The 14,708-nt window shown below is 45.6% G+C and overlaps 2 protein-coding genes across 2 annotated transcripts in view; one reads left to right on the forward strand and one right to left on the reverse strand.

The window, feature by feature from the left end:
• Positions 1-14,708, forward strand: part of brf1a (BRF1 general transcription factor IIIB subunit a) — an 84,515-nt gene that overhangs the window by 5,050 nt on the left and 64,757 nt on the right. Inside the window, exons 3-5 of the mRNA XM_031873137.1 lie at positions 744-917; positions 4,433-4,464; positions 9,948-10,020. Coding sequence (XP_031728997.1) covers positions 744-917; positions 4,433-4,464; positions 9,948-10,020 — 279 coding nt within the window. The remainder of the gene's footprint in view (positions 1-743; positions 918-4,432; positions 4,465-9,947; positions 10,021-14,708) is intronic.
• LOC116397586 (BTB/POZ domain-containing protein 6-B-like) lies at positions 10,427-14,605 on the reverse strand. The gene is made up of 4 exons (XM_031873138.1): positions 13,667-14,605; positions 13,014-13,104; positions 12,649-12,767; positions 10,427-12,074 (listed from the first exon to the last, which is right to left on the reverse strand). Exons 1-4 carry the CDS (start codon positions 14,074-14,076, stop codon positions 11,042-11,044), a joined length of 1,653 nt encoding a protein of 550 aa, XP_031728998.1. The 5' UTR covers positions 14,077-14,605; the 3' UTR covers positions 10,427-11,041.

The following is a 14,708-nucleotide window of genomic DNA, read 5'->3' on the forward strand; positions in this document are numbered from 1 at the left end:
GTGTGTGTGTGTGTGTGTGTGTGTGTGTGTGTGTGTGTGTAAATCTGCTGGTTTCAGATCTGAGAGTTAAAACTGAAACAGCATGACGAGACACGATGAGTTCAGAGCCTCTCACACACACACTTCTTTGTATGAGGTAACTCACTATGTTGAGCTCATCTGTGGTCATAAATTATATTCACATTCACACTCTCTGCAATTAAATTGACGCTTTGCTAAGTCCCGCCCCTATAACGCAGACTGGCCAATCATAGCGTAGCTCCGACCAGAGTCCGACATCTGTCCGGTTCTGCTCCACACACTCATCAATGGTCTCAGATTTTGTTACTACAGAAAAACCATTGGAGCTAGCTTTAGTGTCTAAAGGTGGAGCACACGTACGTGTGTGTTGTGTGTGTTGACATAATTATGCTGTTTTTCTACATTTGTGTATTATGAAACCCTCGTGTCTGAAAACGTTTGCAGAGCCTCGTTTGCATACGCTGGTGTTCATGTGCTCGTGTAATGACGTCTGTGTGCATCAAAGACAGGTTCATGTTGGCATCAGACCACATTTCTGTCTTTCTAAATGGGCACTGTGTCAGATTAGATGAGCGCTTTCATGCGTCTGGAAGATAAATCTCTCTCTGCCTAAATGTCTGCTTGTTCTTCCTCTTTTCTACCGATAAAAGCAGATGAGATTGTGAATGCTTGTCTACAGTGTTTCTGGGAACTGACCCGCTCTCTGTCATGTGTCTCTCCAGCGAGAATGAACATCAACACTCTGGGTCACCAGCTGCAGATGAACAAGCACTGTCTGGACACGGCCTTGAACTTCTACAAGATGGCGCTCATGAAGCACCTGACCAGCGGACGCAAGAACTCCCACGTGGTCGCCGCATGCCTCTACCTGGTCTGCCGCACCGAGGGAACGCCGCGTATCCTTTCTGTTCGTTCCTTCTTCCTGATCATAGACTTAATGACCTAGAAAGTACATTCAACCTTATGATGCACGTGTTTGCACAAAGAAGAACGTGCCTCATAATAATCAGCAGCGGGACGAGTATCTATTTAGTGCTGCACTTTTGTTTTTGTTTTTCTGGTTGATAAGAGTTGAAAAAAGCTGCACTCATCACTGTCACTTTTTACCCAGCCGTCCAATCACAAGGCAGGAGGGGCGGGACAAATGCCTCAGAGGAGCAACTGTCACATCACACGTGTACAACGTGCTGAACAACAACAACAACGACAATAATGGAGGAGAAATGAATACACGTAGATCGGTCCTCTCTCGTTGCACGTGTCGACATTTTTTACTTCTGCAGATATTTCGTATCCTGTCAATCAGGATAAATTAAGTAATTTGCACACAAAAAGACATTAGTACCGCGTATTGTCACCTGCACCGCCACAGCTCCAGTTGCATGTCTCACCCCTCCCTCTATCGTCCTGTTCCTGGTCTCCCTCTACGCTGTCATCTGTGCAATAAACACGAGAAATCCCCCAAAACAAACAAACAAACAATGGAGGACTCGGTCTAATTAGATACTGTATAGCAAAGAGGAAAACTCGCGTCTGAAAGTAAACCTAATCAAAGAAAGGTGTTTCCTGCATGCACCAGGAGACGCTTCTCATTTGATCGCACGTCTTTAACGGCTGAGAACGAGTTTCACATTAAAGTCTGTCTGCATGTTGAACTGGTGGAGGGCGGCACATCAAAGTGTGCAGGTGACTTTTGATGTGAGCCAGCGGAGGCCTTTTCTTAATGTTTCATAATCTGCTAACGGCAGCTTATTGAAGTGGAGAGCGTTGCTTCATCCTTTTTGTCATGAGCAGGACGGCTCTTTTGCTTCGTGTCGGTTTTACTCCTGACTCACTTCGAGGATGATGGGGTTGCGTAACGGCAGCGCGGGGCGACCGGGATGGGTTTACCGAATGAAAGCAGGGCGCAGAGGGTGTAATGCCTTCCTGCTGCATTGTTTACCGTGTGTGCGTGTGCGTGTGCGTGTGTGTGCGTGTGCGCGCGTGCGTTGCCAGGATTAAAAATAGCTCTGCTCACTTCCTTTTCCACAGCTGAGTGAGTCTGTAATGTTTTCACAGCGGGAGAATCAGGACGAACGCAGAAGGAGAGCAGAGTGTAAAAGGAAACATCCGTTTAAATGTGGAGTTTAATTTAAGGAGGACCAGACTTTCATCTCCTCGATCAGGCTGCATACTAACGTCTTTGCTTCCTTCGTCCTTCTATCCTTCTTCACTTTCCTTCCTGCTTTTTTGCCTCTTTATTTGCCCATTCGTCTTATCCCCCAAAAAACTGGCACAACACAGTATGTATCTATAAAAAACATCGTACAAAACAAATGTCATCACTCCGATCAATCAGCTCATGGTCCAGCTGTTTCAGGATGTTCCCATAACGTGAAACCGATACCAGTTGACATGAAAGACCTCTCTTCGTTTCTCTCTCAGACGGTTCGATGACCGAGGCGACTTGCTTTATTTCCGGTACACAACCTCTTCTTCTTCTACTCTGTTTACTGGTAGATTACAGCCATGCCTCTACAGTAGCCTCTCGTGCCAACTTCTGACCATATTCGCTCCAAACCAGTTAATGGAAATTCCCCATAATTTGCACTCCTTTTCCTGTTTTACGTTCCTTTAAAATCTGCTTGACAATTGAATAGAAACACGACTAAAGTAGAACCAGCAAAACGTACCGTGGAAGAGACGGGCACAAAGATTTCCATGGTGTTCTCTTTATTTTTGTGTCTTTTTATAGTTGGACAGACGGCGTTTGATTCAGGCCTGTTTTATATTGTGTTTCTGGACGGTGGTGAGAAAAGTTTACCAAAAATAACGCAGTTAATGTTGAATAGAAGCACACTTTGTCACACAAACTGAAACAGAGATTGTGTGTTCACCATCTTAAAGAAACATTAATCGACACAAGTATGAAACACTAAGAGGCCAGTTTATCTATGTAGCCGAGGACACGCTGTGATCACAGCAGATCAGCATGAGAGCTGCTTCAGTTTTAACATCCATCTCTCTGCATAGTTAAATAAGTGTGCACTAAATAAAGGTGTAAACATGCGTCTCCCCCTCAGTGGAGCCAGATGTGTTGAAGGACCTGCTGTCGTTAGGTTTCCTGATTAAGGGAGTCGGCCTGTAATCTCCAGACGGCGTGCACCGGGATTATCTTTTCCATTTCATCTGCGCCGCTGCTGCTGCTAACTCCATTGTGAAGCCCTTTTTATTTTATTTCAGAGGAGCCCCGCTAATCCGCGCCTGCAGCCCAGAGACAGGTGCACCCGTCCGAGAGTAGGGGGGGGGTTGGTCATTGTGAGGGGGAGGGGGGTGTCCAGAGGCCGATGAGGCAGGCGTGTGAGTGTGAGAGCCGTCTGGTCAGAGGTGAAGATCCAGTGTCTCGTTAGCTTTTCTCTCACAGCTGCCTTTAACGTCAAACCGCTATAAACGCAAATAAGGTCATTAATAGTTTAGTCTGTGAAATGTGTGTGTGTGGGGGTGGGGGGATTAAAAAGATTTGTAGCTGTAGAATTACATTTTCACAAGCTCAGAATGTTTATAACTCTTAGTTTGCTTCCACAGGTGGAATATGTTTGGTGGTGGAAAGTGCTGAAATCTACTTTAAAGATATTTAAATGTTTTTATGTGAGAATGTCGGCTTGAGTGCAGATGATTTAAATGTTAAACGTGTTGATCAGAAGGAAGAAGTAACTGGGTTCAGACACGGCTGAGCGTCAGATTATGTTTTATTGTCTGGTTTGTGCAAACGGTTTATCATTTTAAAGGAGACGTGTAGAATAAAGTGTTTTATTTAAAATTGGTTGAATTTCTGACTCAAATGTTTGTCAGACACGATGTCTTCAAGGACCGTCGGATAATCAGATGTTGTTTTTTTACAGCTTATGGCTTCGACAAACTGAATGTTTGGCGAGTGGTTAAAGAAAACATTATTTTTTTGGTTTCTGAGTGTATCACAAACTTCAACAACAGAACAATTAACGATGGTTATTTGTTCTTATTTGTATGAAGTTTTCAGTTTACTTGGAGCATCTGAGAATCCCAAAGGCTTTGAAAGCAGCTGCCCTCATGTGTAAATGAGGTTTATTGATCCGATGGCGTAAAACTGGATCAATGTATCGTCCCGTTATCTATTCGTACAGAAGCGATTTGAATCCGTCTAATCCTAAAATCAGTCTTTTTAATACAATGGCTGTGGCTCGCTGCTTCAGTTCATACCAGGTACGTAAAGTACTCTGCAGATTAATTTAAATATACATAAAGTTTATTTTCATCTTGTTTTGATTCAATGCGCCTGAAGTGTGAAAACTAAATGGACTTCATGTTTGTTCTGCCTGTCTCTTTCTCTTCTGTCCCAACTGGTCAAAAAACAGATTCTTGTGGTTTAGTTTCCTTAAGCGGTTCCTCTCAGACATGCTGCTGGACCTCAGTGATATCCTGCAGGTACGTTTCAAAACCACAGCTGTAACTTAAAAAGCACATTTATTGTCTTGATTTATCAGAAAATAGTGAAGGAATGTGATCTTGGTGGTCTACAAATGAACCCACAGTTCAAAACCCCAAATATTCTATTTAGTGTCATGACAGACGAGGAGAAGATCTCACACTTTAGAAATCTTTATTTAAATACTGACTTAAATGATGAATCGTTGATCAAAGTAGCTTCAGATTCATTTTTGTCTTGAGATATATCGACTCATCGTTGCAGCCTTGTTATAAACGCAGCTGAGTTTTACTCGTTGGTTCAACAAAGGTTGTAAAAGGCTAAACTTAAAATAACTTTTCCAGACTTTGAAGTCTTTAATTCTCATTTATTTTAATGTGTGGCGATGCCCACCCTGTTACAGCAGCCACTTAAGTACACACTCCCGCCCCACAAGTCCCATAATGCACCTCTGCTGCCTAACCACTCGGCCCCTGCAGCCGTCTTGCATCCAGACTTTGGTCCGTGTAATTAAACTGACTCGTGTGTTGTCTTTAAATTTAGAAAGCCGTCTCCGTTCACCGGCATATTTAATGGCAGCCGATTCACGGTGAGTCAGGGGTGTGGTCAGACATTTCTCACTCACAGCTGGTCGGGCGGGGGGGGGGGGGGGTATTTTTATGCACCCAGCTGTCCTGGAGGAGCTGGACACCCCCCCGTAGTCGTCCACACCCCGGCATGAGGAGGCTGGGAGTGGATTTGGAGAGGATTTTGGGTGGGTGGGGCTGCTGCTGCTGGGCCGTCGATCCACCACCAGTCACTTGTTCTTATGGATCCACACCCCGGGGCCACTCGGGCTGCTTTGCATTGTTTGGATGAATGGGGAGCTTTCTGCAAAGCTAATGACGTAGATGATAAGCACATTGAGATCAATGCTGGAGGAGGATATCAGCTGTTTGTCATGCTGCTAATGTGATGAGCTTTTATTCACATTCAGTCGCATGCTCTGAATGTCTCTCACACACACACACACACACGCACGAGATGCATATCTCTGCACACATGCAGATTTATTTTGAGCAACAGGTGCTTTGGAAAGCCAGCATGCAGAGGATGAACTCCACATTCAGACTCTGTTTCAGTCCGTCGGGGGTGTCCTCAGGCCACCGAGGAGCGTTTACTGTGAATAAGATATATTATTTAAACTGTTGACGGTGTACAGAATCCTCTCCTCCTGAAGAAAAGCATGTATTTCTTCATTTTCACGTTCAATAACCGTCCTGATCGAGTCGGATTGTGTTCAGATGATCTCATATTTTGGTTCCAAGCGGGTAGAGTCCTGTGATTTGTGAAGTTTAGACTTTAATCTCAAAGCACAAGTTGTTTTAGTTGATTTGTTTTTGCTTCTGTTTATTTAAGGGAAAAGATGCTCATTGATTTTACAGAAAGCATCTGTAGATGAGGCCATTTTAAAGATGGCAGCATATAAAGTTCCACATGAAAGAGACTTAAAATAAAAAGTTTGTTTTTCCCCATTAAATGTTTTTTCGAGGGACTTTTTCAGGGGATGTTGTGTCCTGCACAGATTGTAAAACCCTCTGAGGCTAATCTGTGATTTATATTGGGCTATAAAATTGAATTGAGAAGTTTCACTTAAAAGAAACGGACTCAAAACAAACAGCAAGTTGCATCAACTAGTGAATAAACAGTGTTCAGTAACAGAACATGTACATGAGGTGGTCTAATGAGCCGTAATCCTGTTTTTAACATGTTCCATGCTGAAGAAATAATCACGTTTAAGTTAAACTTCAGAAGCACTTTCACCAAAACTCTGAGAGTTCGAGGAATGCGGAACATAATGACATGACCACATGACTGAATGTTGCAGACACTAATTAGCTTTGGAGAACACGAGGAGTTCGTTTGTGTAACATGAACTCTACAGAAGAATCATTCTATGGTTTTCGTGAGGAAGAAGTCGTCTCCGTAGATGTTCACAGACTTTATATATTACTGTGTCGTTCTTGCAACGTTGATCATTTAAGTTGTAGTTTTAAAATATTTTCAGGCATAATTTGCTGTAATTGTTGCTTTTGGAGCCACATACTGGGTTTATCTTTACTAATGTTACTGGTTGGGTTCAGTATGTCAAGATATTATATATATATTATATAATGTGCTGGCTCACATTTAATAAAGACTTGGAAGACGCCATCTTTTTCTCTCTTTAAAGAGATTTAATGAGAGATTGAAAGGATTCTGCTTTGATACTAGATTCAGATTTCAACAAGTGGAACTGAACCCTCGACCTGCTGTACATGTGAGCCCCTAAACATCAAGAAACCCACTTTAAAATAATCAATGTAGTCTTTTTTTGGGAGGTGTGATGATTGAATTGAAGCCTTGCAGACGTGTTGACAGCAGCGGTTTGCTTCTTTCAGCAGAGAGTCGTCGATGCTCACTGTAGAGCTGGAGCTGCTGAGTCTCATCAGGAACCCGTTTTAATTGAAGGTCCCTCTCTCCCACCTGTTGAGACTCGGCCGTGAGGTGTCATGTTACCGCGCTGCCTTTTGTTTTTGACCCCACGACCCGGAAAGTTTCACTTAGCGCCGCGGTGGAGACGGAGGATTATGCTCCGACTCGGGCTCTCGGTTTCACCTGCAAGCAGCTCCTCCGCCGGCAGTTCAAAGTGATGATTAAATTAAATGTAAAGACTTTGAAGCTCAGTGTCCACTCACACTGATCCCAATGTCACTGAAGGAAACGGTGTCAAATTCAGCAATTTGTGCACGTTTAACAAAACTCAGCCGTGCTGCGAGACATCAGAGCTGTGAATTTGATACTTCACAATGTAAAGTGAGATTTTTTTTTAGTGATAAATAGATAAAAAGAAGATAATTTCTTCATTGAAAGAACGACACTGAAGGATTCTGTTGATAAAACATGTTTTCATTCTTCTCCCGACTCACTTTGGCAACAGTTTGATTGACAGATGGTTCCTCCGATCACCGGCCACGTTTTCTTCTCCTTTACGATGACGTTGTATTCGCCTAAGTAAATGCTGAGATCTGGATTTATTTGACAACAAATATGAAGAATTGAGTCTCTTTTAGCTCTATTTTTGTTCTCCACCACCCCCTGAGGGAAATGTCCATATCTTTATCTGCTCCACTGTGTTCAGCAGCTACTCTCTGGTCAGTGTACAATGGAGTTAATGGAGCTTTTCATTGCTTCAAACAGCTGCTGTGTCTGAAGAAGCAGCATCCCGTTACATTTGTACGCAAAAATCAACAAAATAGACACGTATTTAAGTTCTCAGTGAGAACCCGTATTACTGACAGAATTAGTTCATTTAACAGCAGGAGTCGGCATGAGACGGGCAGTAAAACAACATAAACGTTGTTTGTGTGTCTGTACATTTTGTTCAGTGTCACTTTGATTAAATTAGATTGTGTCTTTCAGACGAGGCCGTAGCCGCGTTGTTAATCGCATATCTTTTTCAAAGTACATACTGTTACATGCAGTATGCTTTCAATTTGGACACTACTTCCTTATAACATTTGCACCTTGAACTTTGCGTAGCAGATATACATCAGCAAGAGGGTCAGAGGATTGTGGGTCAGAATGGGCAGAAAAGCATGCTGACTTGCGTACTGCGAAATGCGACGGGATGCAGTAGAACATCCTGGTACTTTGGCATACTGTGTTTGACATACTAGATCTTTCTCATGCATACTAGATAGTCTGGTAGCGTGGGTACTGGAACGCACAGCAAGGAGTTAATCTTTTGGGCTTGCACACAAAGAAACGTGGTGCTTGTCGCAGGTCGTTCACCAGCTGAAAGACACTAAATGGCGCCGTAGTGCAGCTTTAAGACGCTGTGAAAGTGTTCATTTTGTTCCTGGTTGTCTTTTTTTATTTTTAGCAGTAATTTGTGTCTTTCTGCTTTAAAGCGTCGGCACTTGTTCCTCCCGTTCCTCCACCGTTTCTGCCTTTGTGAATAAATTCCTTGCTGGAATCCACTTCCCAGAATAGCAGAGGAGGCATCTGGCTGACTCCAGAGGGGTCTGAGAGCGAGAGTCCGTCCGTCTGCTCTGGACCCCCGGACCCCCCCCCCATCCCCAAACCCTCGGAGGTCTGGAGAGTCGGTCTGAAGGAATGACAGACATCTGACCCGAGTTCACGACCTGATCCTGAACCAGCTTTCACTGCCCTTCTGCTTCTCTGCACCCAAAACTTGATTCGGGGCTGTAATGCTGATAATCAGTGCTGGAAGTGATGGATGTGGAGCCCCGTGGTCTTTGTTACTCAACAGTATTCATCAGGAGATCCTTTCAGATAGAGGATTTACTGCCAGGCCTTCTGGAGGTGTTGAGGGTAAAACACAATGAAACATCTGTGAGGGGAGGTGCCAGTCTGATTAAACCCCCCCCGATGACACACTCGGCGTCATCCGCCGCCCACCGGCCTCCAACATCCTGCAACACACCAGGTCTCTAGTCTAACCGCACCAGGTCTCTAGTTCCTCTTCAGGTCCTGAACCAGGACGTTTAAAGTGGAAACATCAAGTCTAACTATCTGCCTACGAAGGTTTACTGTAATGTAATTCACAAGTCTCTAATATTTAAATCTTCTCTTCTCTACTGTTGGCAGTAATGTTCCTCATAAAATGTTTTGTATCCGATTGCAGGCGGTCTGGAGACGTTCTGCACTTATTAAACCAACAGTGTGATTGTTGCAGCCGTGGACTTCTCTGCAGAAGTCTTACTTTTGTGTCGTTTAGACCAGTTAAAGTCATTTAAACCGTCTTTTTTCCCTCTTTCTGTGGCTCAAATAACTTTGTTTCACCTCAAAGCTCAGTCAGTTATGAAAATACTGAAATCTTAATTGTTTGTGCTGTTTTTGGTAAAACTGTCACTGCAGATGTCTTCTAAAAGTCACATTTGCGGTGATTTAAATAGAGGCGTACATGTAAATCCTCAACGTGATCAGATGACTTCAACGAGCCAAACTAAATCACTATACATATCTAACATCTCAGTTAAAATATCAAAGAAACATTGGTGCAGAGAGACACTGTATCTGTCACATCTGTAATCTAGATACAAGAAATGTGCAGATATTTAGATCAGAGATTAACAGAAAGAGCTGTGAGTTTGAGATGCATGAGGGGAAAACATCCCTTCAAGTGGGCCATAGCTCAGCTTTAATCACACATCCTTCACCCTGCAGGTCGGTTATGTAACCAGAACACTTAACCTTATTTCATATCCTAACGGCCTGTGTCTCATCCAGCATCTTGTGAGGTCTTCATGTCAGCCTGATGCTCCAGCTGTAACTCTAGAAGTGGCTCTGAATGAGTCTAACGGCTCCCTGGAGTCACTTGGGACGTACAGGATCATGTAAACACTAAATCCATTTCGAAGAAAACCTTGTGCTGCCAGTTACGCTGGATTTTTTTTCTGTTACTCTTGTTTAAAAACAACCCTGCTCTCCTCCACAGGTGAACGTCTACATGCTGGGAAGAACCTTCCTGGTGCTGTCCAGAGAGCTGTGCATCAACGCCCCGGCTATAGGTACACACTCACCTGCTTCTGCTGGATTCACTGTGCTGCACTCTGCTGAGTAGAGCTTTTAAACTTGTGGGTCCGCTCTTTGGCGGATGTCTTTCATGTAGATAAGTTAGTGTTCAAAAATAGGGCTGCAACTACAGAACATCAGCGACTAATCTCTCAATTATTTGACAAATTATTTAGGAAGTGTTTTGTCTGTTTATCGCCAGAAAATGTAGGTTTTTACTGATCAGCTTGTCTGTGACTATGAACAAAACCTTACTGAATAGATCAGAATCAGTACGATGATACTCGATATGAAATCATCCACAGCTCAGGAACCAGGTGTTCTCATAGAAACTCGGGTGTAGTTCCCGCTGCAGTGACCAGAGGGCGCTGCAGTCCCTCAAATCAAGACATGTATCTCCGATCACATTATAACCTTTTTATGTTTCATCATCAGGTGTATAAGCATTCTTGTACAGAACACATCTGGTCATCTTTAACAGCATCAAGCTGCTAACAGGTTTCTTTTACAAAAGACACAACGTTTGTGAGGCCGTCCTCTGAAGTGCAAAACAACTCTGCTTTCTGACAAGATATCTACTTCTTTTTTTTTTTTTTGCATTTAGAATCATAACACTACATAAAAGGTTGCTCCTGGTGTAATGTTGCTGCTTAGACTATAGTAACAACATTGCATATATAGACTTGCAATCACACAATTGTGAAGCGGTCCCTACTAGTTCCAGTGGCGGAGCTCAGCTTGATTACATAACCACAAATCACCGTATTAATGTTGTTCCTACAGCAGCCATAGCCCTGAACACAGGCGTCAGAGCAAATAACGTTAACCCAGTATTTAAATAAAAAACATTAAATTAAATAAGATAAAACCACAGCTCCTTGGTGTTTAAAATAGTCTCTCACTGAACTAACCAGGCCGTTTAGTGTGAGTCAAGTGTCTTTAATGCTACATTACTCTGAAGGCTGGGAGGCCAAAGGGAGGAGCCTCAGTTTGTTCCCGTCAGCAGTCCGGAGCGGCTCACGCATAGAACACGAGCTCTGGGATCTGTCCTCCCTGTACTCCGGTCCCGTTGGTGCTGTCGGAAGAGCACTGGAATTGAAATGTCACCTTCCCACACTGCACCTCTGTCATGCCCTCCTGGCCGAAATAGCTGAGTTCATTCCCGTCCAGCACGACGCTCACCGTGTAGAAGGCGTCCTGCTCCACCTGAACGGGGTGCTCGAACCCCACCGGGAACGTGCTGCTCGACCCGTCCGACACGAACTTTGTCAGGTTCTGCGCCAGCGTCACCCCTTGTCTCTTCAGTTCGATCTTGGCGCTGTACTCGGCCTTGCCGCCGCTCGACCCGTACAGCCCCAGACCAGCAATAAAGATCCTCTTGTCCACCGCGAACTGAATGCTGTCGCAGCGGCCGCGGTAGCGCCACTGGTTGCTCCGGTAGGCCGAGGACTGGAAGCGGTGGCACCTCTGCGGCGCCAAACCCTGCCTCGCAGCCAGAGGGAAGTCCAGGTGGGGCTTTTTAGCCGCGGTGTACCACAGAAACACGTTGTGCGTCTCCTCCAGTGTCAGGATGTCGCATTGCGCCGCCCCGTCGGCGAACTCCTCCAGGCTCATGGAGGGGATGCGCACCAAGAACAGCGCCTTGCCGAGCACCTCTCTTCTGTTGCGGGTCGTCGGCCCCAAACACTGCCGCTTGCACTCCGCGGTGGCCCAGTTCATGACGGCCTCAAACACCACCACCTCCTTGGTGTTGAGCGTCTCCCGCCGCAGGATGATCTCCAGCGTCTGCAGGTCGATCTCGCAGAAGCCCTCTGAGCACAGCGCGAGCTCGGCCTGGGCATCAATCACCTCCCAGCAGCGCTGCGTCAGCTCGGGCTCCTCGAACAGGCGGCTCTGGGAGAGCAGCACGCAGGCGTTCTTGGCCTCCAGGCTCGTCTCCAGGAAGGTGACGCAGGCCTTGGCCAGCGCAGGGACGATGTACTTCTTGGCAGCGTACAGGGTGGCCAGCACCGTGTCCGCCTCCAGGTCGATCTCGTCACTGTACATGTACCTGTGAAGCGGAAAATAACCCTTTAAATCGCTGCACATGTACAGAAATCAACTCACTGGCATGAAGAGACAACTGTTACTAATGAGACAAGTTATTGGGAATGTTAGAACCACATTTATTCACTTTGGATCTTTAAAAACTCTGGGAAATGCTCAATTCCTCATCTTAATTTCCACAAATAAATCAGTTTTTCTTCCTAAAGAGGATTGTGTAATGACTTCACAAAAGTCCCAACATGCAACAGTCCGTGGTGCTGGCTCAGCCAATGCTACTGAATGAGCAACAAAAGGCAGGATATTTATAACTACTAGTCTGCATACATTCCCCCCTCAAAGAAAATTGTCAGGCTGTGGATGACGGGAAAAAAATGTTTGTAGTTGGACAAAGAGCGCTGAGAAAACCAGCAATTACTGAACGCTGCTGCTGCCCTGCTCTCCAGCGCTCCCAGCACTTTGGCATGGGCCTCTGCTGCTTAGCTTTGGATGGGTAATAATACGCTCTGAAGTGACACTGACTACGCTTGTCATCTCTCCCCTTCTGGTTTTGGCTGCGTGAGGGACAGCGAGTGGCTTACTTCAGCAGAATTAGAAAAGCAGCAGGTTCCACATCTGGGATATGGATCTCCGACTCCTCCTCTGCCAGATCGCTGTAAAACATGGCACAGAAGACCGAGCTTCCCACGGCCAGCACATACTGGGAGGGGAAGGAAGGAAGGGAGGGAGAGAGGAGAGGAGAGGAGGGGAGGGGAGGGGAGGAGGAGACATATGCGTCAGAGACACATGCAAGCAGAATCACTCTCAAGTTCAATAAAGGAGCAGGAGGAGCTCTTTCCTCCTTTTCAGTAGCGTCGTGCTGCAGAGACACAACTTCTCTACTCGCCTCAGATTAAAATCAATGGTACAGATCTGCCTTCAGTCATAACGTGTAACATGTCCTTACCTTGTGTGCTGGGACCTTCTGAGACCCCCCCAAGGGACCCACAATGAAGTGGACGTCAGCCATCAGCTCATTGTTAAACATCAAGGCATTCCTAAAAGCAGGAGCAGGATTCACCAATAAGCCTCAATCAAGTATTGAATAACAGCCAGTCCTCCCACACTCCCTTTGCCCAGAGACACCGGTTATTTTCTCTGGTTTGAGGATTTACAGCAGTAGGGCTGCAACTAATCATTACTTACATTAATAATCCACTGAGTTGTTGGTGTTTTTAGATGGATGTTACACTGAAACCCCACAGATAATATTAATCTTTATTATTACAGCTCTGTAAAGTCAAGCAACCCTGGAGGTGTTTTCCTCACATGCACATTTTAAAACATTAAAAGTAGATGCTGCAGGAAGAAAGTTTCAAAATAAAACCCCACTATGGAGTGACTGCTGAGACTACAGCGCGCTTTAAATCTTTAATTGTTATTACCATCATATTAACACAGTGGCCTGTCGTTACTTCATAATGATAGTTAATGAACTTTTATGGTCATTTATAGCTCCTCTATAAATCCTGCCAGCGACTTTTAAAGCTACTGCGCGCGCACACGTGATATTTACGACAGTTTAAGACATTATATTTTCTTAATGTTTTCTCCAGTTACCTCTCTCTCAGTGTCGGGTGGCTGCACTGCCAGCTCGGCGGGTCTACGTTGTTGTTGTTGATGTTCAGCTGGGTGGTCGGTGTGGTCGCCACGCTGCTCCCGCCACCACCGCCTGCCACCTGGCTCACCTGCACCTCCTTGGTCTTCTCGGTGTCCGCCACCGTGGTGCCAGTGGACAGGTTGGTGTTGTTGGGGCTGGCGGCGGGGTACAACTCCGCAGCCATCTTCTCCTCCTCCTCCTCTTGCTGCTTCTTCTTCTTGCTCGTCAGGGACAGAGTCAGGATCTCATAACATACCGGCAGCTTGGCCACCTTCTTGGACTTTTTCAGTGTTTCTGGAAGTAGGAGCAGATAAGTCAAACACCTCATGATCCGGCCATGATGGAGCAACCTGCAGTCTGCCGTTGGCATCGGCGCAAGCTTTAATATCCGGTGGAATCGCTCCGTTCGCTGTAAATTAACCAACTATACAGAGAGAGAGAGGGTTTCTTTCCGGGCTCCTACAGCGCCGCTTTAAATCGGCATCGACAGCGAAGTTTACACGACAACATGAAAAATATCCGTTAGTCCCGTTTTCTTCCTCCGCTTCCAACTTCCGTCCGCGAGCACTTTCTCCCCCCGTTTCCTAACGGTCACTTAACGGTCACCCAACGGTCACCTCATCCTCTCTGAACCGGAGAAATGTCCACGGAGCGTCGCTTGTTTTCCCTTTTCTCTCCAGTGAGTGGGTAATCCGGATAGTCGCAGCTGGTATTCAAGTCCTTCCCACACCCTCCTCTCCGTTAATCGTCACCGATGTTTCTCCGTCTTTATCCCGAAACCAACGGTCGACCGCCACGGAGCTGCTACGGTGTCGCGTTCCGTTCTCCCCCGAAGTAAACACTCATTTGTCGGAGAGTTTTAAGGTCTGCTTCATTTTCTTCTGCTTTTTTTTTTTTTCGTCGTGATCCCCTCGGACGCCCAGGGCTAGCAGAAGACCAATCAGAGAGGAGTCAACCAGTGACGTCAGGAGAGCCGAAGCACCTCCCCCCGGCAGCTCCGCA

This window comes from Anarrhichthys ocellatus, unplaced genomic scaffold (genome assembly GCF_004355925.1).
Source record: "Anarrhichthys ocellatus isolate YVR2014 unplaced genomic scaffold, GSC_Weel_1.0 scaffold69, whole genome shotgun sequence".
Lineage (NCBI taxonomy): Eukaryota > Metazoa > Chordata > Actinopteri > Perciformes > Anarhichadidae > Anarrhichthys > Anarrhichthys ocellatus.

Bases quoted from the DNA above. Each gene is read 5' to 3' on its own strand.
- LOC116397586 (XM_031873138.1), bottom strand. From the start codon at position 14,076: ATGCCAACGGCAGACTGCAGGTTGCTCCATCATGGCCGGATCATGAGG. The intron at 13,105-13,666 runs GTAACTGGAGAA...TCCTGCTTTTAG, and splicing joins CACCCGACACTGAGAGAGAG to GAATGCCTTGATGTTTAACA. The intron at 12,768-13,013 runs GTAAGGACATGT...TTCCCCTCCCAG, and splicing joins AGAAGGTCCCAGCACACAAG to TATGTGCTGGCCGTGGGAAG.